This window comes from Candoia aspera, chromosome 3, assembly GCF_035149785.1.
Source record: "Candoia aspera isolate rCanAsp1 chromosome 3, rCanAsp1.hap2, whole genome shotgun sequence".
Lineage (NCBI taxonomy): Eukaryota > Metazoa > Chordata > Lepidosauria > Squamata > Boidae > Candoia > Candoia aspera.
The window spans coordinates 114946088-114973043 of NC_086155.1; the positions used below are offsets into that span (position 1 = coordinate 114946088).

General features: G+C 38.5%; 1 protein-coding gene across 2 annotated transcripts; it reads right to left on the bottom strand.

Annotated features, from left to right (window-relative positions):
- Positions 1-736: 736 nt before the first annotated feature.
- UBE2D2 (ubiquitin conjugating enzyme E2 D2) lies at positions 737-26956 on the bottom strand. 2 transcript variants are annotated; one of them, XM_063298668.1, is made up of 8 exons: positions 26606-26950; positions 25545-25637; positions 11709-11772; positions 9715-9746; positions 9562-9639; positions 9373-9478; positions 2866-2959; positions 737-1626 (listed from the first exon to the last, which is right to left on the bottom strand). In XM_063298668.1, coding segments are annotated over exons 3-8 (357 nt in total). In that variant the 5' UTR covers positions 11710-11772; positions 25545-25637; positions 26606-26950; the 3' UTR covers positions 737-1580. The 2 variants fall into 2 exon arrangements, with proteins under 2 accessions (XP_063154738.1, XP_063154737.1); XM_063298667.1 differs by lacking the exon at positions 25545-25637 and having other exon boundaries at positions 26606-26956.

The window sequence follows — 26956 nt, forward strand, 5'->3', positions numbered from 1 at the left end:
CATTCCAGGTTCCAATGGTGTGTTGATCCTTAGAACATCAGATTCACCGTTCACCACCAGCACCGTCGGCCGCTAGCCGTCCTTTCGGCTTTGAGCTAGCTGCGTCATCACGTCTGGGGCTAGTTGAACTCATCCTCTGTTCCTCCCCAGTAGCATTTTGACCATCTTCCGACCTGGGGGTCTCATCTTCCGATGGTATACCGACATATCTCTGGTTGTACTGATCCATTTAGTTTTCACGGCAAGAATACTGGGGTGGGTTGCCATTACCTTCCCCAGGGATCGCATTTAGTCTGACCTCTCTGTCATGACCTTCCCGTCTTGGGTGGCCCTTCACGGTTTAGCTCATGGCATCATTGAGGTGCTCAAGCTCCAGCACCACGACAAGGTAACGATCCTTTGCTGAAGGTTAGCACTTTACCCAATTTTTATCCCTTATGTACAGTATATTCCATTCCAAGTGAAGTGAAATTGTGTGAGGCACAATTAGCAAAATCATAACTAGGATTAGCAATCTTGGTCTGACACAAACCCAAGACCTCCAGAATATCATCATGGAAGTTCACACAATCAGAACTGAAATTGGAGTCAAACTGATCTGTTTTTTCCCCAGAAGTACAGCCTTTAATGACGAATCCTTGAAGATTCACAATTCTCAAATGCAACCATCAAAATGCAAGAAAACTGAAGAGCAATGGTTAAAACAGACAACTAAAAATGAAGCCTATTCACACGGTTATATGTAATGACTGTAGTAATCAGTTTATTACACAGATTAATCATTCTTGAACGTACAAGCTCCAAGGGAGCAGCTGGGTCTTTAAATATACACAAGTCTGTCAAATGAATTTTTACCCTTACATCCAGAAAGACCTAAGCCATTAAAAACTTAAGAAAATAAGAGCTATTAGCTATGTTAATTGAGAAAACACATACAAACCAAAATTATGAAAGGAACGGGAAGGGGGAGGGGGAGATTTGAAACGAAATCAACATCACTTGATGCACTAATAGCTCCAATGCATTTAAATGCTGACCAGTTAAACTCAGACTTTTAAACACAGGATGTGGGTACAGTTTGATCTTATTGGTCATACATTTACCTTAGTAGGTCCTTCAGAATAAAATACAGAACAGCTTCAAGTTCTTCACATTGGGGCTTTTTTTTTTCATTAGAGTTATGAGTTTAAAAGGATTCCATTTTTAAAAAGCATCCTCTGGAATCATTGAAAGTCCCCAGAAACGCAAGAAACATTTTTTTCTTTCCCCTCTCCCTCCATGTTTGGTTTTAGTGCCCAATTTAAATCTCTTAGGAATGCTTTTATGCTCACAACTAGACTTTGATAGAAGAACTGGCTTTTCACACACATTTCTTTGCTAGGAGTCAATGTTGGTATGGAATACAGTATTTCGTTGTTCCAAGTGTGTACAACACGCAGCACTGCTGTATCAGGTAAACATGTGCACAGGGGAAGATGAGGCGTGGGCTCATAGAAAGCAGTCAAATGGAAATCAAAAGGACTTTCTCTTTCAGAGTTCCCCTATCTTTATTTGTAGAGGTTATCCAATAATTTCTTTAATTACATCGCATACTTCTGAGTCCATTCTCGAGCTATTCTGTTGTACCTGCATGTATAAAGAAAGACGATTAATGATAGGTAAACTTCACCAAATAATAGGAACGCTGTTCCTAAGTTCAAGTTTCTAGAACCAAAACTTTGCAAAAAAATCATAGTCGACGTTAAAGTAGCTAATAAAAATAAAATCCACTCCAACACTGTTCTTAGAATAGAGGTAGAAATGTTTATGATTCCTCCCATCAACAGTTAAGAATGTTTAAAAAGAATTCACAAAGCCCTGCGCACTGCCTGGTGAACCTTTTCTTACACACACACAAATGCACATGTGCGCATCGACACACACACACATACTGTATTTAACATTTTTGATTCCACTTTCTTTACCTCAGTTGTGAACTTCATGTACTGCACTTCACAGGCTGCAAAGTATGAAATCTAGTCATGTTCAATTTCTTTTAATATTAGTAAAAGAAAAATGTAAGGATCACTTTACAGATTAACGATCTGCTTGAATTTCCACTTCTAAAATAATTCAAAATAAGAAGAGTGAGTTCCAAATTCTGATGTACTTGCTTATCAGCTATACAATTCTCCAGCTCTCTGACGACTCAGGGTTGAAAGATCCAGAATTCCAAATCACCCACTTACACTGAGTTCCAGCCTAATTTTTTTCCTTTTCAGGTGATTCTTAATTGCTAAATGTTGCCAATTTCAGTTACCAGAATTACTGTTTAGTGGTTCAGCAGCAATGTCACAGGAAGAATAATGTAGCTGTAACTGTGCATGGAAAATTATTTCTTTGAAATGGAACCAAGAGAATCTCAAGAGAAATTTCCCATTAAAACTAACAGTAGTATTCACCCATTATTAATCATGCCACATCTCATGTAGTATTTTTTGTTCACCTACCACCACCTGAATCATGTGTCTTGTGACAGAAGTTTAAGTTGTTCCTCCCTCTGCAGCCTAAAAGCAGAAACTGAAAGGCCTAAGAGAGGCAATTGCAAAATAATGTGTAAAAGTACAGACGACAATGACTAGACTTTGTGGATTAATCAATCCAGTTGAGGAGTAAACCTTATTACTAACTAACTAATTATCAAATATTTTAAAGCTGGAAATACAAAGCTGCCAGTAGAAATAGATGTTACTCCTGAACAAGAAGAACTGTTTCTGGTGCCAAGTACATAGTCACAAATTAAAATATTCTCCTCATTCTAAAAAAAAACGACGACAACTAGCCATTTCATCCTTAGGTGTTCAGATGTTTGACTTCCATACTCACTTTTCTCTATCTGTTTTGTAGATCCGTGCAATCTCAGGCACTAAAGGATCATCTGGATTGGGATCACACAACAGAGAACAGATGGACAAAAGTACTAGAGGGAATAAAACACAACATTTAGGATTTAAATACCCTTAAAGATTTTGCTGGTCATTGACTGAACAAATAGTATTTCACTTCATTTCAATACCCCTAAAAACAACCTAAGTCAATTCTTTTTTTTTATTTCACAATTTGGATGGGTTAGTTAGTCATCTTTCTATTTGACAAGCTGTTTCCTAAAAATGCCTCCCTTATTCCCACTGTATATACAGTACCGGAGTTTCCAGACTAATACCGAAAGCAAACAATCACGATCCATGCTGAAGTCTGAAATAGTAATAGTTTTGCCAATACAAGAGCAAGCACTGATCACTATTTATGAAAGTTTCTTCTGATTTGGGGTAAAGAATGAGTTAAATTCATCTACTGCTGAAGAAGGCAGGAAAATCACATGGCTCAAGTCTCTTTTTCATTCAGCCTGTCAGTGATAAAATAGATTGGGACAAAACAAGGGGAAGCTAAGCCCTTGAAAGAGCTTATGAACTTTAGGAAACAAGAGAATGATCCTGTTTCAAAATAATCATAGAAGTCCTTACAAAAGACACATACAGCACATTCTTGGAGACTGAGAGGACTACTAGCCTAGAGATCCACCTGGCCAAAGTGATGGCTATGAAAAACAGAACGTTCAGGGACATCAGACCAAGAGAAAAAGAATTCAGAGATATGAATAGTATTGCACTCGTGTCTTTGAGAACAGTGAGTAGATTCCACCATAAATATTTGTATACTAGGCAGTTTAAGACATGAGGAACTCTTTGAATTCCCTCTGAGTATTGATAGTAGAATGAGATTCAAGACAGTGTTTACCTAGTTATGTAAAGACCAAGGATAATGCCATGGTTTGCCTACACAAGATATCTGGTTAAAAGCCCCATCTACAGTCCATGTTGGAAAAAGGAAACTACCTGTTTAAGTCAACTGTCTTGCATTCAGCATTAACTAATAAAGGCCCCCAACGGCTCTCGTATTCTTTTTGAGTAAAACGTTTTTTGGATGAGAGAATACCTCTTATCAATAATTCAGGATATTCTAAATTAATGATTCAGGATACTCTAAAGTCAGCCTTTCTCAACCTTTTGACCATGGATGAACCCTTGAAATACTTTTCAGGCCTTGGGGAACCCTTGCACATTCAGGCTCAAATATAGGCCAGAAGTTACAAAATGATTGTATTTGTTTCATGGGTAGGCCTGTATATATGCATTAACAGCGTTCTTAAACTAAAAATAAAGAATAAAACTTACCTCTTTAATGTGAAGTTGCCTGAATTTGAAATAATTTTTTAACTAAATCGTGACCTCCCAGGGAATCCCTAGTGACCTCTCATGGAACCCTAGGGTTCCACGGAACTCTGGTTGAGAAACCGTGCTCTAAAGTTAAGTTGGATATTTCCCAGCAACCAAGCAGGTAGTTGCAGCAATTCAGGCTTGATGTGGAAAACTGCTGGAGTAGGTGGAGAAATACTGTGAGGCCCAATGACATGGCCCATACCATGCACTGCAGTCACTTCTGATTCTCTTAAGGACCCTTGCGATTAGTAGAAATGATGGGAAGACACTTGGGAGACTTGTCAAAGGGGGAGAGAAGCACCCATAGCTTCTGCTCAGTTTGAGTTGAAATCAAGAAAAAATAAGAGACTTACTGTTTTTTGAGAGAAGCAAATTATTTGCTAAGGAATTGAATGCAATTTCCTTGAATTCAGTTGGTTCTGTGTGCTTCAAAACAAATTCCTCTTGAAGCTATAGTTTTTTCTGCACGTAAGAGTTATATTGCCTCTTTGTGTACCAACTGTGATCTTTCTCCTTGGTTGGAAAAAGAAGAGCTCAGTGTGATACTGACCGTGCATATCAAAATATGTTTCTGCCTGACCTTTCTGGAGTAATGCTTGAGTGCTACATAGACAGATTTGAGCTCAGTTTGTGTTGTGGGAACTCTCCACGGGGGAACATCATTCCCTGGACATAATTCCCTCTCAGACAATGAGCTCCCTATCCTGCAAGACTGTCATCAGTTGCTATTGATTCTGGGATGCTCTACAAAGGGAAAGCCCCTGGACAATTATTGTGGATCCTGCCACAATCAGTTCAAGAACATAAGCGCTACCCTGCTGGATTGCACCCCTGGCCCATCAAATCCAGCAGTCAACTCTCAGCAGTTGAGAGGATAGTTTGTAGAATCAGATATCCCTTTGCTAAGAAAGCTGAGATTGATTTCTTTGAATATAAGGTGCTTTTTTCTTTTTTTCTTTAGTTCTCCTGTATTTTTCTTAGGAATGGAAGGTGTGGTTTTCCTCATCTTTGATTTTCCAGATATCCTTAAGGACTTTGTTGCCAAAGAGGCAATTTCCTTCCAAAAGTGCTGTGGTCAAGTTAGCCTTGGAGGAGGCATCAACTACCCAATGACTCAGGCAGAGGGATCTTCTAGTACAGCAATTGTAGCTATATTAGATCCTGAGAAACACTATCCACTATAATGTCATAGAGGGAAACATTTTGCAGTTTAATAAGCCATTTAGGGGACTCAGACCTATCCAGATCTTCATTATCCAGCAGATCCTCAATCTACATAAGAGAAGCCCTGGCAAAGAAAGAAGTGGCTGGGGCTCTTAAGGAAAGACCTGCAGCTTAGTGCCTTTTCTTAAAGCTAACTTTGAATATTTTTCTGCAGAATCTCTTAAAGGAGCATCTCCATCTTTTGGGGAAGTGGAATGCAGCTATAGGACAACCTTAAAACTAATTGCTGACAGACATGATATATATTATGCACTAACTTGTTTTTTTTTCCTGTTCTAAAGGACAGTCTGATTCTACCATAACTATTTTGTTAAGCCCAGATGGAGTAGGATATCATGGAAAAATGTTTCAGTTCTGAGAAGAGTAAACCACTTCTGAATTTTGACTGAGTAGTATGTGTCTTATGCCATCTTGGGACCAAGATCTAAGGCTTCTACTACTTTATACAACAAGAGGACACTCTTACGATGAGATTCTTCTTTATTAGTATACTATGACTACTTCCCTTCCTTTCTACTAGCAGCAGCAGAAACTGGGAACACCCTACCTATGGGAAAAAGAAGATCAATAATCCACATTCAATCATTAATGTGCAAATCTTTAGATTTACTGGTTGGCTTTTCTGATTTTGGGGGTTTGGGACAATGAGAAAATGAAGGTGGAGGCAAAAAATCAGAGAAACTTTTTTCTTGTGGAAACTGATAGTCAAATAAAATCTGAGTAATTTTGCCTAATCTGTTTAATCTGATCAATGATGGGGTGAACCAACATTACTATTACTGGCCATTCAAAATTAAAGGGAGATAGATCTGATTCTTGATCTTATAATTTTGAGTCAGCAGAATCACTTCACTGGATTTTTCCAACCTCCAAGTGGTGAGGTAGTGCCACCTATTGGTCAGCTTGAACTTGAGAAGGTGTGCCTGATTTTATTGCACAGGCAGGGATAGTTAAGGCTGGAGAATTCCTTCCGAAAACATTAGCACTAGGATTCTGTATGCAAGATGGGACACCCAACATCAGATCAAGAATCATGACAGCATGAACAGCTTCAGAGTGCTTTTTTAAGCATTAAGTACCAAATTCCATTGGCAAACTGACATTTGCAAGTTAGACTACATTAGGTCCTTGACTGTGGCTTAAAGCTACCAAGTTTTGTCTGAATGTTTTGTCACTAGTCTGAGTACTCTGATGTAGTAAATAGAAATCCTTGAGAGACCTGTACTCTAGAACAGTCTTTTCCTGGAGCTATCAGGAGAGATGGGAAGGGCAACAGATTAGAAAAATGTACAACTTTGTCTGGAGAATCAGAGCTATCAAGACTGAAATGTGCAATACAGGATGAGAAAATGCATACAGTATGTCTGTCTTGGGCAAAGGCAGAAAAAAAAAATGAGAAGAGCATGGAAACTAACAGCTGAGTTTCACTACATGATTTTCTTTCCTTCCTAAGCAGTACAAGAGTTTAACCCATATTCGGAGGACTCCAAGCACCAGAGAGTAAGAATTTCTATTGTACAAGAGTTGGAGTAAGGAAGGAGAGGGTGTTAGATGTCAAAGGTATTTGAATAAACAAGGTCACAACTGTAAAACTAGACCAGACCTGAATAGCGCCAAACGTAATAAAAGTAAATCATTTTTAAAGGTAAATCAAAACAACTGTACTTTATAAAAATGTACAGATAACTAAAGCTTGATGACATCACTGCCCGACTGAATGTCCCAGAAGCTACAAGATTTTTTATTTATAAATATTCTTATTTATTTATTTTCTTTAAAATAAAACAGAACATTATAATACAAGATAAAACATTTTTCCCCTAGGATTTGAAATCTGCTTTAAATTTTAACTATTAGGAGAATCTAATTAATGTTGATAATATTAAATTTAAATATGAGTTGTATAATAGCTGTACAACTTTTCTACAATTCATATGTGCCGTGTTAATATAAGACCAATGTGCAATATTATTGTCATATTACAAGCTTTAGAAAACCAGAGAATGACAACCAACAAGAGCAATTTAGAATGCACATTTTATATGCAATAGTTGACGGATAATGCTACTGTACGCTATTAGATCCTCTCTGCAAGTTTACCAGAAAACCTGAAAGCTTTAAAATGAGTAAAGGATTATGCATGCAACCCTGCTCATGCAATCTAGAATCTTAATAAAGCAAGGTCTCAGTTTGTTCAATGAAATATATCCACACAGAGTTTGCAATATTTCAATCAATGTGCCTATATTTTAAGCATACATTTTCCTTTTCCTAAGCATGCACACAGCAGATATGCATATCACAGCTCATTTACAGGTCTTAACTATCTATTCTTGCCTTTCTCATCCTTTTCTTTTATAAACTTCAAATGAGTGGGATGGTATGAGAATATTAGGGATGGAACCTTTCCTACTACTATACATTTTCTACAATAAATTTGCAGTATAATGAACTGATATATTGTTAGTCAAATGGTTAGGGTCAGAATTTCAGTACTACCACCTTTTGGTCTTTGACTGTAAATCAATAAAGTAACTGCTATCATATTTTTCATAATTCTGAAAGGATATAAACAGTGTATTTTAAGAGCCTTGCTTCAAGCTTGGATTTTGTTCTAAAATCAAAGAAACCTCAGTGGTTGCAAGCAGCATACTTTTTGGGGGGAGGGGGGGTCCTTAATCAGATGAGTATCTTTAACCATTTAACAAGACAACCCATAACCATCCTCCAAAGCATGTTAAATCTATTTTCTTTATCTTGCCAAAAACATGAGTGTCAGGGTCTACTGAAAGCTTGGCCAAAGAAATTAGCTTTTTTAAAATCAAAACATTAAGAAAATGTTAGAGAAGATATATGCTAATTGTTATAAAGATTAGCTGATCTCTTTCTTCTATGATCTATGGCTGAGCCTCGAAGTATAGGTTTTCAAACTTGGAAAAACATCTACTTGTTTTCCTTATGATGGTGCTAATAAAAGATTCAAATCTAAATCAATTTTCTACAGTAAGAGCAGAACTCTGTTCATACTGTTTTTTATGAGGATTTATTTTAAAGTTTTCAAAAATATCTTTAAGGTATTTTGCAATATAGGGGGTTAACTATATTGAGCATGACTATAAGCCATCTTCTCTTGTGGCCCCAAGTGAAAAACAAGGAAGCAACAGCTGGTCCTAAGTTTCCATATTTTCCTATCACTATCTTTTGTTCTGAACTTGACACAAAATGCATTTGCACCATTTGTGCACACCTTACAACCGCTATCATATTTTTCATAATTCTGAAAGAATACAAATATGTATTTTTAAGAGTCTTGCTTCAACCGTATTGTTGCATTTTTAAAACAATTACCTATTTTGAATATTTATTTGAAAATAAAACAATTACTAAACAGAGCTTAGAATTTATTTTAACAGAATATTTAACCCACAAAAATACTCTTTATTGCTTTCTTTCTTTTCTCCTAATTTAATATTTCAATTCAAATATTTCTGGTTATTAGAGAGATTTTTAAAAAAATAGATATTCAAACAATACATATAATTAAGACTGAATGCTTACAATGTTTTATTTGTAAAATAGAAGTGAAACTCGTTAAATTCGATCCTGATTTAGGGCAGGAGTTAAGTGCTTGGCTTTTGCTAGATCAAAAGCTCACAAAACCAGAACAGACATCTATGGGACCAAGACAAAACTAAATTGATTTGGTGTAATTAAAATCTAATTCCATAAACTTTGCTGGAATCAGATCTACATGCTTTAAATTCTGAACTGGTTGCAAGCAGGAAACTGAACAATAAGGACATATACATATACATCATTGCCTCTAGAAATATATATGCTGTTATACTTCATTTTACTATTCATGTACAGTAAAGGCCCACTGGCTTACCTTTTGAAATAGTTAATGCTGGAGACCACTGCGACCGTAGAATATCAAGACAAATACTGCCATTACTGTTAATATTTGGATGGTAAATTCTTGTTGTAAATGCAACCTGTTAAAAATAAAATATTTTCTTGGTTTACCACACCCAGCATAAGATATAACAACAATATTAGTATCTAAAAAGTTACGCACCTTAGGTGGTTTGAAGGGGTAATCTGTTGGGAAGTGAATTGTCAAGAAGAACACCCCACCCTGATAGGGACTGTCATTCTGAAAAGACAAAGCTATTAGAAGGTGACATGAGATGTTTACCTGCATCATACTTAAAACTGGAGGGTTACTTACTGGTCCCATTATTGTTGCTTGCCAATGGAACACTGGAAGAAAAAAGAAAGCAAAAGCTTGACAAAGATACTTAAGACTGAAGTTCCTCTCATTACAACCTTAGTCACATTAAGACATAATATAGCTTAACGGCAAAGTAGTGTGCTAGTATTCTGATTGCAATTAGTGGCTCCTCCCACAAGCAATGTGGCTCCTAGATTATGAACAATTTCATCCCTAGTCTATTTACAGCATACCTTGTAAGCTAGGGAGTGGGGTTACTTTTGCTAGGAACAAACAGAAATAGAAGCCAGAGAAAGTGCCTCTTCCTTTGGCAAGTTCTGAAAAGAAGAAGTCATAGTCCATGTTTTTTGCAACATGCTAAAGAAACCATGGACAGAACCACCTGTTGTTTACTACTTATGTCTGACTTAGAAGAGGTGCCAGTGAATGCTATCAGACTACTATGTTCCAGCACGCTGATGATTTGTTGCTAAACTGTATTATGACTTAGCATGATGTGCTCTGTCTCCCTGCCACCAGCAATAGGTTCTGCTGACCCAGCAATTAGTACACATGACACATCTTAAGTATATGGGGCAAATGCAGATCCCAGACATCAAAACTGCTCGCAATTTAAGGTCTGGCTTATCTCATGTTATGTGAGATGGGGGGCTATATTAATGTGATAAATGTGATGAACAAACAAACCTAGTATAGGCCATTTGCAGGAAATGTATCTTCCTATATGCTAAACTACCACTGAAATGGCAATTAGAGTTTAGTTTGATTAGCAGTATTACGTGTATTTTATTCAATGCTTGACACTGCACATTGCTGTTTCTGAAAGACAGAGATAGTTGCTACTTGGTATAAGAAAAGGTAACTCCTGAAGAAGTGCTTTTATATTACAACTCACAACAAATTTATAATAAATGAATCCAGACATGTCCAGTTACTCACTATGTTTACTGTACATTTGTAATACACATAATTCTTGCTTACTGACCATTCAAAATTGCGATGGCGCTGAACAAGTGGTACTTACTACCAGTCCTTGAAGTTCTCGCCATCCCAGCACCCCTGTGGTCACGTGATCGCAATTTGGGTGCCTGGCAACCAGTTTGCACTTGATAGTTTCAGCGCTCCGCAGTCATGTAATGGCCATTTGCCACCTTCCCACAAGCAAAGTCTATGGGGAAGCTGGCAAGGAAGGTCACAAGCTGCTCTTGTAAGTCCTCCCTGCACTCACACGCACCTGCGCCCTCCTTCCCTCAGCCCCCGTGCTTGCACATGCCTGCATCCTCCTTTCCTCACTGTCCCTGCGCTCATACAGACATGCACCCTCCTCCCCCTTGGCCTCCCTGCACTCGCACACACCTGAGCCCTCCTTCCCCTCGGCCACTGCACCGCAGCACCCCACCTCCCACAACTCGTCTGTGGCCTGCACCAGGCCTCCCAAGCCCTCCCCCACCCCCCTGCAGCACCCCCAGGCTCCTTACCTGGGGCTCCCATAGCTTCCCACATGTCTTGGGGTCACAACAGCAACTGTGACTGCCTAGACTGCCATCGCTAAGTGATGCAGTCACATGACATTGAGCTTTACGACCACATCATTTAGCAACGGCAATCCCAGTCCCAATTGCCATTGTAACCCAAGGACTACCTGTACAAAATTAGTTTAATAGGGACAGATTTAAAATATAAGGTTGTGATTTCTCAAGATCAAAATTAAGGATTTTTCTATATGTCTTTTAAGAAGAGAAATCACCTAATCTACTTCATCCGCTTTAGGAAAAGTGGAAGTAGGCTGTTTCAGTGCTATTTATTAACCAGATGTTTTGGTTCTAAGTTGACTGAACTAGCAATGTGTGATGATATATGCTACTCTGATGGCACTCATTAGCTTAGAATGCTTTGCATTTTTAAAAAAATCTACTAGGAATTTATCTAGGATACTTCTCACTGCTCAAGAAAATACCAATTTGAGCCCTTTTCCTTTTACAGATACTTACTATCATCTCCAACAGGCCCTGCTGAACACTGTGCTGGAGGATCACGTGCCAGATCATTCAGCTCCTAAAAACCAAAGTCACGCTAGATTAAAATAGTCATTTTATCTTCCTGTAACAGTGAGGCATGCAGTATACTATAGCATTATTTTATTATTAAATTTTATTAAGTACAAATTAAAGAGAAATAACATAATAAAACAATCTTTAGAGGATTACCTTTATATAAGCTCTTACTACCATCTCCCATCACCCCCCCCCATTTAAAAATACAATGGACATCCCAATTTTGGAGAAACAACTCAAATGATCCCATAATGCATTAAACAATTTGCTCCATTTTGCAGCTGTATCTTACTATCAGCATTTCTCATTTATGCATTTTTTAACCCATCTTTTCTACAAGGAACTCAAGGGGGATCCACTGTTCTCCTTGCCCCTCCCCCCACATACTCACAAAACACTTGCAATGGCCCTAGCAAAATCCTTCCATCAAACCTCATGTCCCTTTGATGAATATCAGATCTGCTCCAACTTGGACTATGACTAGGCAGGGTAGACTGTGGTGCCTGAGGCACAATCTGGTGGTGTGATCTGGGCTGAGCTTGAGCCAGTGACTCCTGAGGAAGTGGACAGGGTTCTCTGGGTTGTCAGTTTGGCACCTGTTTACTGGATCTGGGCCCCTCCTGGTTTGTAAAAGTAGCCAGGGAGGTGACCTGTATTTGGGTCCATGCTGTGGTATCACCTTCCTTGCGGGGGTGATACCTCCTCTCTTGGAAGAGGCATTGATGTGCCGCCTGCTCAAGAAGCCGTCCTTGGACCCAACGGTTCTTGGTAACTATCTGAGGAAGGTTGTTGAGAAGGTGGCTGGTCTAGAGGATGTGGATTATCTATACCTGTTTCAGTCATGTTTTAGGCTGGGATTTAGTACTGAGATGGTTGGTTGCGCTTATAGATGACCTGTGGCAGAGCCTGGATGGAGGTGGGGCTCCTTGACTTCTCAGGGACTTTTGATACAGCTGACCAGAGTATCCTTCTGAGCCAGCTCTGTGAGATGAGGATAGGGGGAACCATTTTACTGTGGTTCTCTTCCTTTCTCTGAGGCTGATTTCAGTCAGTTTTGGTTTGAGGGGGGGAAAACACTCCCTAGACCCCTTCTTTATGGGGCGCTGCAGGGTTCTACCATCTCTCCCCTTCTATTCAACATCTAGATGAAACTGCTGTGTGAAGTTATCCACCAGTTTGGGTTTCAGTATAATCAGTACTCTGATGACACCCAATTATATCTTTCGATCCTGGGCTGGCCAAGTGAGACTGTCAAGGTTCCATTGCAGTGCCTAGAGAATGTGCAGGTATGGATGGAAAAAAAGTGTCTCCAACTTAATCCTGACCAAAATCAACTTAATCCTGACCAAAATCAAGTGGCTACGGAGTGCTATTTCCCATAGTATCTGCCTGATCAATCTGATCCAGCAGGGTTGGTACATTCCAGGTTCCTTCAATTAAACAATGCCATTCATAGAGACTGCTCTCCAGAATGAGGTTCCACCTCACATATGGGTGGCCCCAAACGAGCTAGTATTTCAGAGGGCCTTGAAGACCTGACTCTTTGCCCAGGCCTTTGGCAAGGGTGATTGAAGCTCCCTTCAGGGTAATCTGGATTTGCTTTGGTTGCTGCCTGGTTTGTACCATCTTTTGTTCTTTATCATCATACTATTTTATTCTGCATGTTTTTATTTGTGAACTGCTCAGAATTACTAGCAGTCAGGCAGTGTAAACATTTAATAAACACAAATATGGATTTGAAACTGGACTTTCCCAGTCCTACTTCAACATTCTTACTATTATACAATACTGACTGGTCAGCCAACAAAATAATCATCTGGCTGAGTGCCCAGGAGGTGACCTGCATTCCCAGAGTTCACACATCTTCAAGTTCCCAATAAAATGCTGACATCTGACATTTTCCATGAGTTTCTTCTCTAAATAAATGTAGCAATCCATGCTTCTTATACAATGGATTGCCATTTCCACTAATTTATTTATTAAATATCAGGAGTTCACCACAGGAAATGTTTTATGAAATTTTGTATTATGTCGTAAAGTGTTTTATGATAATTTTTATGTAATAAAATTTGCCAAATATCTATTCCATGAGAGTCATAGGTCCTGGATTTTGGATGCATTCTGTAAGTTAGCCTGTTTGTGGTACCTCGGTTCAAAAACTGTTGCCCTAAAGATACACTGTTTCACCCACTTAAAGGTTACAAAGTATCAAACAGACACAAGAGTTTTAATAGTATATAGATTATGAACTCTGTTAGTAACCTTTAAAACTACTTGCACACAGAATTATTTTTTCTGATTCTTCCAAAAATCTGATACAGTAGTAGAACATCTCAAAACCATTCCAACATCTCAAAACCATCAAATTATATTTAACTTTCACAATGTAAAATATTTTGATATTTGAATGCTTATGTCCTTGTTACTACTCAACCATCTGAATTCCCATTACATAAACTGCATTGAATTTTGATTTTCAGTCAACATTTAAAAAGGCTCACAAGCTTTCTTCGAAGTTCTTTGTTGCTTTAACACAGGAATACAAAAGTGCAATCATGTGCCTCATGCAATGCACAATACCTGTTTGCAGCCAAGCCCAAAAATTCAATCTATATTCTGGGTTTTAACAGATTTTAAAGGATAAAAAAGGTGATTTAAGCTTTTTAGAGACTTAAGACACAGTTTCATCACTTAAAAAAAATACCCCTTCCAGGATTGAGCCAAATCTGGGACCCACTTTTGGATTGCAGCCATTCACAGTGCTATGCAGCAATGCCAAACTGTTAGAAGTTGCTCACCTCTATTTAATGCCTGGAAGCTATTTTATATCATGAAAATAGTAGCTGAATACAGTAGACAAATATTGTTCCTACTTTCAGTTATGAAATCTAGCCTTAACAACACAAAAATTATAAATGGCCATACAAAGACACATACTATAGAGATGCATAACATTTTATGTTGATCTTTAAAAAATCAACCTAATCTGCAGCTTCTGAACAGATATCTTTTCTACAAATGTTCAACATTTGGTTTGTCCACATACAAGTAAGTTAAAATATTAAACTATATTAACCACAAAATGTTGAAGAAAAAGTACAATTTGGTCAATACAGTGGTTAACTTTTCTTTTATGCTAGAAAAAGGAAAGAATTATCAATTTTTCAAGGAGTCCTGAAACCCTAAAATTTAAACAATTTTGTAGTGTGTCTTTACAGTATTGACTAACATACAGTATTTCCCAGATACAGACTTTTTTTTTAATGCTGAACTCCTCTATAGGTTTCTGCAGCTAGTCATGATGTCAAAAAAAAAAAAGTTATAGGTAATATATGATGCAAAAGCCACTCATCCATACTTGTATTCCAACACTAGACACAAATATGTAAGTCACAGGTTTCAAATTGTGATGTTATGATACACACTTTGTCACTTCCCACCCAGATGCAGACATTTACGCTCCTTTCCCATAAGACCTGGAAGAAGTTCCACAGATTTTTGTTTAAGTAGAATTTATAATGCAGTTTTACCCTTCTTTATGACCTTCAAAATAGCCAGGTTCTTTTCCTTTAACAGACATCTGCACAAATGATTTAAACTAGTTATGTAATCAGAAGTACCACATCTCTCTCAATGCCTAGCCAGATAAAGAACACAACTTTCCCTGCTGAAAGTCGATCACCTTTAACTATTACACTAAAATGGCTCTCTCACCAGCACTTACTTCTTATTAAATATACAGGTAGTCCTTGGGTTACGATGGCAACTGGGACTGCGATGCGGTTGTAAACCGCAACATCATGTGACCGCATTGCTTATAGACAGCAATTCCAGAGGTCCTGGTTGCCTTCATAACCCTAGGACCGTGCAAGGCGTACCTGTATATTCAGTTTATAAAATACCCTAAAATTTTATTTAACAAAGTGCTAATACTAAACAGTTAATTTGAAATATGTTCTAGAAGGAGGTGGTGGTATAGGTGGTCCTCACTTAACAGTGGCAATTGGGACCAGAATTTCCATTGCTAAGCAATGCGGTCATAAAGTGCAACACCACATGACCACGTCGCTTAGCGAAGGCAATCCCAGCAGGCCCAGCTGCCATCGTTTAGCGAGTGTCGCAGGTCATTAAGTGAGGACCTCACGTGACTCACGACTTCTCCCCAGTTCCCCACAAGCAAAGTCAATGGGGAAGCTGACAGGAAGCTGCAAGTCCCAATCACAAGTTGCCTTAGGTGGCTCACAAGCAGGCCAGCTGGTGGGTGAGTGCTACAGTGCAGGTGGGCGGGGGGTGCTGCAGCACAGCATGAGTGCAGGCGGGTGCTACGGCCTGGCACAAGTGTGGCTGGGCATGTGCTACAGTGTATGTGTGTGGTGGGGTGCGGCAGGCACATGTGCAATAGAGTACGAGATCCCTGGGATCTCGTACTGTATAGCAGGGCTCCTTGGGAGAAAAACCGGCAGGAGCAGGAACAACTGACAGGAGTGACTTGCAACCTTCCCTGCTGGCTTTCCTTGCTTGTGGGAAGCCAACAAGGAAGGTTGCAAATGGTGATCACAGCACCGTGGGACGCTGCAGCCAGCATAAGTGCAAGCCAGTTGCCAAGCACCCGAATCGCAATCACGTGACCGTGCAGGTGCTGCAACAGCTGGAACTTCATAATTTTGATCGGTCGCTGAACAAACGGTCGTAACCCAAGGACTACCTGTAGTAGTAGTAGTAGTAGTAGTAATAAATATCAGAAGTGTCTTTTATCTGGGGCAAAATCCAAACAAGGGGCAATTTAGGACATACTTATATGCTTCTGGACAGAAAGCTCTAATCTATGCTGTTTCAATTCAATTCAAAACATTCTGTAAAGTTTCAATTCTATTTGACCTGTGCCATATCAAGCATGACCAAAAAAGAAGTTTTTTTTTTCTTAAAATATTTTTGGTATAAATGCCTTGTTGGGGTGGGGAGTACAGGTAGTCCACATTAAGAGACCACAACTGGGACCGGCAACTCAGTTGTTAAGCGAAGTAGTCACTAAGTGAAACCACAACTGTGCTTGTGATCTTATTTCAGCTTTCCTTTGCTTTACAGCCCTGCAAAGGTCATAAATGCAAGGATTGCTTGTAACATTACTTTTTCATCACTGTTGTATCTTTGAATGGTCACTAAACAAGGCATTCACTAAACAAGGACTACCTTTATTGGATTTTGAAATCTACAAGTCCATAATCAATTCACAGTGAGCTTTGAGATTAAATCATCATCAGTCATCCAATCAGAGCATTTTGGGAGAGGCAGAGGGATCTTTAAGAGAGAAAAGCTTAATTTTACCATTTATATCACTATTTTGCAAACTATCTTAACAAGTGTGCCTTTTCTTTTATGGAAAAATCTGTATGAAATACAAGATTTATATTTGTCTTCAGTTCCTGACAATCAGCTGTACCACATTCAAGCAGCATCATTATTCCTACTACTAGCTTTTCCTTTGCGCAAATCCCCTTAACCTCTCCCTCTGGAATTTATCATGGCTATTCCTCATTTCAAAAGCTGGTCTCATTGCATACTTCTTACTTTCTCTCTTGGAACAAAATAATTATGAGCATCTATCGAGAAAATCCCACCATCAATTTCTATAAAATGTGGAGCATCCTCACCCTATAATATAGCTTTCCTGTTAATATAATTCCACTGTGATAAGAAATAAAAAGATGTAGGCACTGTTATACATTTATGCTTCTCCAATAATAGGGCAGTGTTTTGATTTTTCCAAATTGTGCTCTGAAACTGGGAACAAGTCAGGCAACTTCCAATCAGCACAAAGAGAGACAGACTATTTCCAGATTTTTAGGTCCAGCCCCTGAAGCATCTAGATGGGCTTTTCCAGCAAATATCCAATGTTAAACTGTACTCCAAATATCTTTTTTTCCTTGGAATGAGTAATACAAATGACTGAACATGTATTTTCCTATACTGTACAGTGCCTTACTTAGCTTTCCCATCTTCATAGCTTTTGAATCTCAGCTATTTATCCTTCCTTGTGCAGGGAACGTGGAATCTGTGGAACTTCTTTGGAATAGGGGCAAAACTAGCTTCAAAAACACTCAGGATTACAATTACATGACATCACATCTGTCTATATAAAGTCTATAAAGCCTTCAACTACATATCGCATCTGATTATATAATACTATAGTTCAATTCACTGCATTATTCTTATTCTCTTTTCTTTTTATAATTCTCAGCAAAAAATCACAGAAAGTTTGAACCAACAAGGAAAGAAAACACAATCAAGAAATAAGCCTCTTCAATGGCTATGCTAAGACAAGACACGAAAATATATTACAAAAATCCTGTTCTCCTTGTGAAGGCAGGATGAGAATTAAGATAGAAGAATTTATCTTCTAGAGAAACAGGAAGTTCATTTGATAAATCCTTCATTAAAAGTGAGATAGGAACAGTCACCCTGTCCAGGATATTCCCTTCCACTTAAAGAGAGCTTTTAATTAGAAGAGTTTGTCCCTTAGTTAGAATTTTTTTTATTCTTGGTCCAAAAATATTTAAATATAGTAGGATTTCTATTTGTTTCTATATGGAGACACAACTGGTCAGCCACTTTGGTCAGCCAGATTTACAGGAGGCATGAATCATATGAACATCTATCAGTGAAAAATATTCCTTCAAAAGGTTGCAAAATTTTGAAAAATAAATTAAAAAATAAATAAATATCATGCACAGAATTATATGACCAAAAAAACTAGGAGAGCTTGCTTATGGAAAGGTCTGGGCACTATTTCCAACCTTGTCTCTATATAGGACACAAAGAAATACAGAAAGTATAGCATAAAATGGAAGTCAGCTGCTAACTTTTTATATTGCTGTAAGCTTCTTGACAAAGAATGAGATAAAACCCAATTCATTATTAAGAATTTCTAATTTTAAAAGTAATTATGATTGAATGAAATAATTCATAATTATGCATGCATCCCATACTCCAGTGCCATAGGACAATTCACCTGGAGAAATTGTACTTTATTTTTTGCTAAGAAGAGCACAGGAGAAAGTACAGTGGTCACTTTTGTGTGACTTTGATACCAGTGGAGCTAAAATAGAATTATCAAAGTCGTGTTCTCATAAAAAAGGGGATCATTTATATAATTACATAGAATTCTGTGTTATCTCCCATTTTTTGATAGAATGGGTGGCCTATACAGCAGAGGTACGCTTTGCTTTATGAACACAAGTGTGGGTGTATAATTTTAGCTTATGGCCCTCATGTGGCTTCCCAAAGGCTTTAGGACAGCTTCTGGAACTGTTCCCAGTGATCATCAGTTTCAACAACCCAGAACCTTCTATGTTTTTAAGAAATAGAAGGACAAACATGTAGCTGGACATTCAATTAACTCCACAGCCAGAAATATTATACTGTATTGGTATGTGACTACAAACTCAAACTATAACTAGTGATGCAAACTGATGTGTCACGTAGCATTCAAGTCAATTAACAAGTTCAGTGAACTACTAACACTCTGCTCAACCCTTTAGGTGCTGGCCCATGCATCTGGAGGGTGCCAGGGTTGAGGAAGCTGGTCTAGACCTGTAATTCTGGATATTCTTCACAGTGATGAGGACTTTTCCAAAGATTTGCTACTCTTCTAAACTAATCTAAGTATGTTTTAGCAAGTTCTGACTATTTTGTAAACAAAACTGTAAATATGCTATATTAATTTTAAATGCTTTATAAATTATAGCATACTTTTTTGACAATCTAAGTAGCTGCACTGAGATCATTGATTTTTTAAAAAGCCAAAATGATGTAAAGCACTTTAAGTGTTATACTATAAATCTGAACATTACCTGGAAATAATTTTTATTGGATCAGCATTTAAACATGACAGTCCAATAGCACATATCTCCTTGTGTAATTAATATTTGATGAGAAAAAAATGAAGGGATTGAAAATGCCCAATAATTTTAACATACCCGAAGAGCTAGGTTTCTGAATGGATAACTAACTAAAAGAGATTATTACCATTCTAACATTGCTTCGTATTTATTAATTCTGGCATGTGGGTGTCACAACATTTCTGAGGACATTTCAGGTTTGGAATGTTTTCACCTCTGAACCTTTCACACATTTCTAATAATGTCCACTGGAAGTCAACTGTGGAATCTCAGTTAAGCAGCGCCAAGTGCCATTTTGACAGTAGACACAAACTGTCAGGACTACAACAGGTTAAAATATATTTTTTCTCCACATCTACTCTATCTGTATGATCTAAGCTTATCTAGGAGAAGTGTGCACAACACTAATTCCACTGAAGTTCCCAGCCTGCCCATGGAATTCGGCAATTGGGGGCTGCCATTTTATCTATGTAGGGCAGGCTGCAGTAGGCAGAATGATGAAGCAATGTCGTAAACAAAGTGCATGGGACCAAGATTTCCAATTGTGAGGGTTTGTTTTCATTTTGGGGGTGTGCTAAGCCTAAAAAAGCCACCCCCGCCTCCTACTTAAAACCAGCAGGAAATCAAATTTAGGTTTCTAAAAATTTGGCAGCATGATTTCATGAGGCTTGAGAGTTGCCCACCCCTCTAGGCATGTAACATGGTAGTGCTTTGGCACAGAAGATACAATTATAAAGTATAAGAAGTGTAAACATAAAGGAAAGAACTGAAGCAATGGTTGTATTTATATTTGGCTCTTCCTTCACAAACACTGTAAGGACACAATCACAAAAATGAGCACAACATCTGAAATCCTTCACAGATGTATTTAGAAAATAGTCCCCTCAAACTGAAAGCTACATGTTTCAAAATTAACTGTCCAGAATTAAGGGAAGGGATATAAAATTACCAGACAAAACAGTGCTTGACCACAAAACGGATCTTGTCTTACTCTGGTTTGTAACACCAGCCACAATTTTTACTTTCGAATGAAATAAACACAATTGAGGAGCTGAGAATTTTCAGCCTCCTCATACCAGCCATGACATAAGGCTTCTATATATTCATTCACATTTAAAATAATGTCTAAACATGATTTTTATCAATTCACAGATAAGCCCAGAAGAATGCATAATTTGGGATATGCTGTTCTCAAGCAGGACACCAAACGTACAGGAGAATTAGTCTGTTTTGAAAGATGAGCGCTATTTCATAGAAATGAAAGCATCTGCCTTAGAGAATCAGAAATCCATCAATTACATTGGCACAGCAATCTTTGGAAACCAAAAGTTACAATGAACATGGAGGGCATGAATTCACCAAGTGGGTGGGAATAGGGATTTGGGGAGAAATTTGTGGGAGGTTGTTTTTTAATTGTGATACGTCTGTTTTCAGATTTATATGATCTTTTTAGGTTTCCAATCTCTAAATCAAGAGACACTACACCATGATTTTTCAATAATCATAGTCAAAGAAAGCTCCATGGCTGAAAAATAGGGGCTGGGGGGGCAGAACAGGTTACCCACACATGAATTATACAATTACATTCCATCTCAAGAAACCCATTGTAGAAATTGGCCTGCTTAATAATGATGTTGTGGAGATTTTATATTTTTGTACTTTTTTGTGTTACATTTTAAGTTACTGTAGCTTTGAGAAGGAAAAAAAACTTCATTTTCCTTTGTTTCATTCACATCCAACTTGAGTTTTAGAAAAAGACATACCTGTCTTCATATGTTCTTCTTTCTTGTTCCCCTGCCTTTGAATTTCTCTCCCTTCTTTTCCACTGTTATCCTAACCCATTCTCAACATTTCTGCATTTTTACCCCCCACTTAAGAGATACTGAAGAGATTAAGTCTCTCAGATGCAGCTCAACTAAGATTGACCTTTGCCTGACTACAAACATGCATTTTAAAATTTCTTCCTATTTATACTTCTCAAGGTTTCTTAAGAGCCTACAACTTAATGAGTGCATCATTGTGTCTTGCACTGTCCATGATTGCTTCTGGTAGCTCAGGTTCCTGACCATTTAAAGCCCATCAGAGTATTCCCTTTGCCACTATTTCTATGATTTCCTCTCCTTTGTTTTCACTGTCATATCGTCTTTAAGGCTTACCTTTGTACAAGAAATTATATAAAGCTTATATCAAAATGCTATAAAGAGGAAGGCAAGAGACAGGTGCCTCTGTTACACTTCTACCAATTCTGGAATTTAAAATAAAAGCGCCATTGCTTTTTACTCTGTCTGCATGCATTGCTAACTTTCTTAACAATGTCTAATGCTGATTTTTGTGTAACTACTGTAATTGTCAAAATATTTTAGCTTTTATTTTTAAACTTGATGGAATCTCAAATACTATTTTTATCACAGAAGAGCGGAAACTGTATTTTCTATGCATAGAATACAGTGCTATATTTCAAGCAATAGTCTTATAGCAATTAAATTTGCAGTAAAATGTGTGCTAATATCATATTGCGTATTCAGTATGAGATAACCTTTTCAACATGATAAAAAGCTGTGACCTACGCTAGCCATATACTGCTACACTACACTAGGAATGCAAAGGCAAAAAAATGAATACACTGGTTTGTTTCTGGCATCCTACTATGCTTGCAAACAATCAAACTGGAAATCTGAAAGAAAAAAATTAAGTATCTCCAAAGTTTTCTCTCAGAATAGATGTTACAAACTTAAGTTGCAAATGACTTAAGACCTGAAATTCAAAGGTAGTAACACTGTAATATTAACATTGCTACTCCATACCATTAGGATACTATATACACAATCCTGTAATTTTTCTGGGGGAAAAGCTCTGTATTTTACAAGATACAAAATATCTTGAAATATTTAGTGCAAGAATTTGTCAAGCATATTAGTCCTGGACCACGGTGGCAAACACTATATACTAATCAACCAGACTCCTTAGTTTTCATATGCCTCAGGTTCCTTCATCTTCTATACCAAATGAAAAACTGAAGAATTCAAAATACACACATGCTACCAAGGAATGAATTAACATGTGAAAACATTGAGAAGCTTGTTCCATTCATTTTCTGAATGCCATGAAGCTAAAAATGAAAGTTCAAGAATAAACAGCTATGGAACTTGCAGATAACAATTTTGATTAGCAATATATTTATTCAATATTTTCCATGTTACTATGGTCAGGGAGCAGAATATAAATTAATTTTTAAAGGGGCAACTAATTTATTTACTTATTTATTTATTTAATTTTTATCCCGCCTTTATTATTTTTTTTATAAATAACTCAAGGCGGGGAACATACCTAATACTCCTTCCTCCTCCTATTTTCCCCACAACAGCAACCTTGTGAGGTGAGTTGGGCTGAGAGAGTGACTGGCCCAAAGTCATCCAGCCAGCTTTCATGCCTAAGGGGGGACTAGAACTCACAATCTCCTGGTTTCTAGCCCGTTGCCTTAATCACTAGACCAAACTGGTCTAAAATATTACACTTCCAAATATTACACTTCCAGCGTGAAAAAAAATTGCTTCAGCAGTACAAATTCCATTCTTCCTCCATTGATGTGTTACAGGAAGGTCAAACTTCTTCTCTAAAAATATAAATTTCTTCCACGTCTGCATCTAAAATATTATTTAAATCAAGATAAACTTAAAACAGAAAGGATGGTTTTATTTCATTCCCATTTTTCCAACTGTAAAATTCAAGATACCTTGTATCTTAAAATCAGCAAACATCTGCTCTATTTCTCACAATGAGTATATACACATAACTTTTTAGATAAAGTTTTCCTAGGGCTCCCCTTATGACAATTTTTCAGATTCTTTAGGCATCTAAAGAACCAGTTTGGTCTAGTGGTTAAGGCAACGGGCTAAAAACCAGGACACTGAGAGTTCTAGTCCTGCCTTAGGTATGAAAGCCGGCTGGGTGACCAGTCACTCTCTCTCAACCCAACCCACCTCACAAGGGTGGTTGTTGTGGGGAAAATAGGAGGAAGGAGGAGTATTTGGTATGTTTGCTGCCTTGAGTTATTTATAAAAATAATAAAGGCGGGATAAATAAATAAATAAATCTATAGGGGAAAATGAATGAACCAATTACCCTTGCAACTGGGGTCTGTCAAGTATCCTCTAACATAATTTCAATATATTTATTTTTCAAGCAGAAAAAAGAATATACTATATGTATTAATCCCTCAATGGAAAGAACTCTGTGTGCCCTCTCCTTAAAAATACCCAAACTATTCATACTGGGCAGAAGAAGCTCCTGCAAGTCCCTATTTCTTCCAAACATCACAGCGAAAGAATCTTGAAGCAGAGACATCATATGCTGCTGAATGATACTTTTCCAGCTGGATTGGCTGACAGAAGTATTGTGGCAAAAGTATCATTCAGCAGCATATGATGTCTCTGCTTCAAGATTCTTTCGCTGTGATGTTTGGAAGAAATAGGGACTTGCAGGAGCTTCTTCTGCCCTTATTCAAACTCGGAATAAGCATTTGTTCTGAGGACAATTGCTATTTAAAATTTATTTTGCATAGCTTCACTTGGCTTGATTAAGTGCCATCAAATTGGTGTTGACTCCAGATAGATTCCCTCCTGAATGATCCATCTTCAACTTGCCTTAATTTGAACTTTTTCTGAACCTCACCTATCTAAAACTTTGATTAACAAGAGGAGAAAAAAATATATTCTGTGCACTTTCAACCACAGAATGAATCCAATCAATACACTTGAATAGTAATAATGAAAGTCTTAAAATTTCAATCATGAAGTTTTATTGCTGGATACCAAAGATATTCATCAGGTTTCTTGAGAAAGTTACTGTCCTATTCATCTTTAGTATCCAGCAATAAAACTTCATTCCATTGTTTCAAATTTTCTTTGTTGATAAATAACCATGATGTTCTGTTTAAGATGGGCTGAGACATTCAAACAGTCACAATGAGACAAAATAAATCCTGGTTTAGTATTGTGAGCAAACCGGGTCACAAATCAGAAAATTCTGACTCAGAAATATCCTAAATTTCTTCTACCAAATTCAACAAATACCTGCCATATATCTAATGAGTGACTGCTCTTTAGCAGGTAGGTAAGCCAATTACATGCACAAAATGAAATCCAAATGCACATAAAAAGCCTTGCCTAATTCACCAAGCTTTCATGGATCAATATTTCAGCCCTTCTAACTGAATCTCTTTAAATACATATCTGTTAGCTCAAAACTTGGAAGACAAAAAAAAAGTTTGTAACAGAGAAATAAAAGAACAATACAGTTTTTTAGTTTCTTATTAATAAATGATTTTAGGTTTTATGACTGGACAAGATCTTCAGAATATTTAAACACCAAAAAAAATTCAAGCTCCATTTTTACAAATTTTAAAGTTAGTGTTTCTCAAATGCAACAAAATATTGTTTAAAAAGCCAATAACAATGCACATTACTATAAAACATAACATCATCAATGCCACTGCAAGATCACTTGGGAGCCTTTACTCCCAGCCATAGCAACCTTAAAGCAAAAGTAATTTCCTAAGCAAGGGCTTTCAACAGAAGCAGCACATTTTCACCTCTGCTTATTCTAGAGTGGTGATCCCTGTGAGTACTGTGTTATATAAGCATGCATGAAATTACTCTTTATATTACCTCATGTTTATTACTCCCAGTGACTACAAATAAGTCTAAAACCAAAAGCCTAGAAGAATGTTTAGCTGATTCCAGCTACATCCTGTTGTATTTACATTATCATCTGTTTGAACAATAACAACAACCACAAATCAGCTTGGCAAAAGTTAGAACAGTGATATCACCAAAATATTCTTCTTGGAACTATAGCAACTAGTTTCTATACTTACTTCTTTTGAAGTAAACTCCACTGAGTTCAGTAGAATTCACTCCTAGAATTGCTTTCCAGGATATTCTTGTTTAGTATTTTGACACCAAATAAACTTTTGATGCAGCAAGACACACAACCGCAGTAATGGAGATAACGAGGCAAAAAGTTGTAAGCGTGAAAGCAGTCCTGGGAGCAACAACTATTAACCTTATTAAAAGGGTCACATCAGTTGGGGGATGCTGAAGCAGATCCCAGGGTCAGCTCTCACTGGCTACAGTGCTTTCCCTTTGTTCATGCAAGTCAACTGGTCCCTTCCATCCATCCGCACCAAGCAAGATGAAGGTACAGATCGTCCAAAATAACTTCTGAGAAGGGATCCCTAAGCGCGCACCTGTGGCTACAGTACTAGCAAGCCACCAATTCTGAACACAATTGCTTCGAAATGTTTAGGACGGATGACTTTCGAAACGGTGCCCCAACCCTGCTTCTGTGATGAAGGCGAGAACTTTTTGCAAACCTCCTGTAAAGACCTTCCAAGTTGGCCAGGTGCGCCTTTTATAAAACCACACAAAATCCTACTCTAGCCGGGGGTTACTGCGTTCTTGCCCGAAGACCGACGGCAGGGCAGTTCTCCGAGAAAAAAAGACCTCCCCTCCAACAAAAGGTCGCCTTCCTTCCCGCCGCGACTGCAACGAAGACACCGACTCAGGCTGGGCGACCAGGGAAATCCAACACGCCCAAGAAACGCCTTCGGGCTTGGAGTAACCCCCCCAACACAGGCGAAAGAGCCGCCCAGGCCATAAAGGAGCGCGAACGGGTGGAAAGCGGCCCAGAGGTTCGCGCGCAGAGCGCTGCCCTCTTGCCCTCCCCGAGATGCCCGAGTGCCCCAGGCCAAGCCGGGCCGAGCTTATGTAAAGCGGCGGCACCGAGGGATCACCGCCAGCAACAGCATCTCCAGCATGATCGGGGCCTCCAGCCCAGCCGCTCGGTGCGGCCTGCAAGGGCGGGAGGAAGCCATGCCCGAGATGGTTCTCGCAGCGGAGGGGCTTCCGGGTTGGCCTTCTGCCGAAGGACTCTCACCTTGTGGATTCTCTTCAGCGCCATCGCGGCGGAGCCTGTTGAGGGAGGCAAGCAGGAAGAAGGAAAGGAAGGAGGGGGACTATTTTCCGGCGGCGGAGGGAGCGCAGAGGCTTTTCGGCGGAAGCGGGAGGACAGGTGTGGGTGCCGGCCTGGGGGGGGGGAGACCGGTGTTCTCTATTGCCTCCTTTCCCGTCGCCCCCGCCTCTTTTGCTCGCCCGTCGCCCTTTCGCTGCCTTTCCCCGCCTGCTTGCTGCTCACCGACGCTCTTCCCCCTTCCTCTCCCCCCAGCACGCCCCTGCTCTTTCACTGAGTGACTGCCTCACAGAGCAGAGACTGCTCCGTCCGCATCAC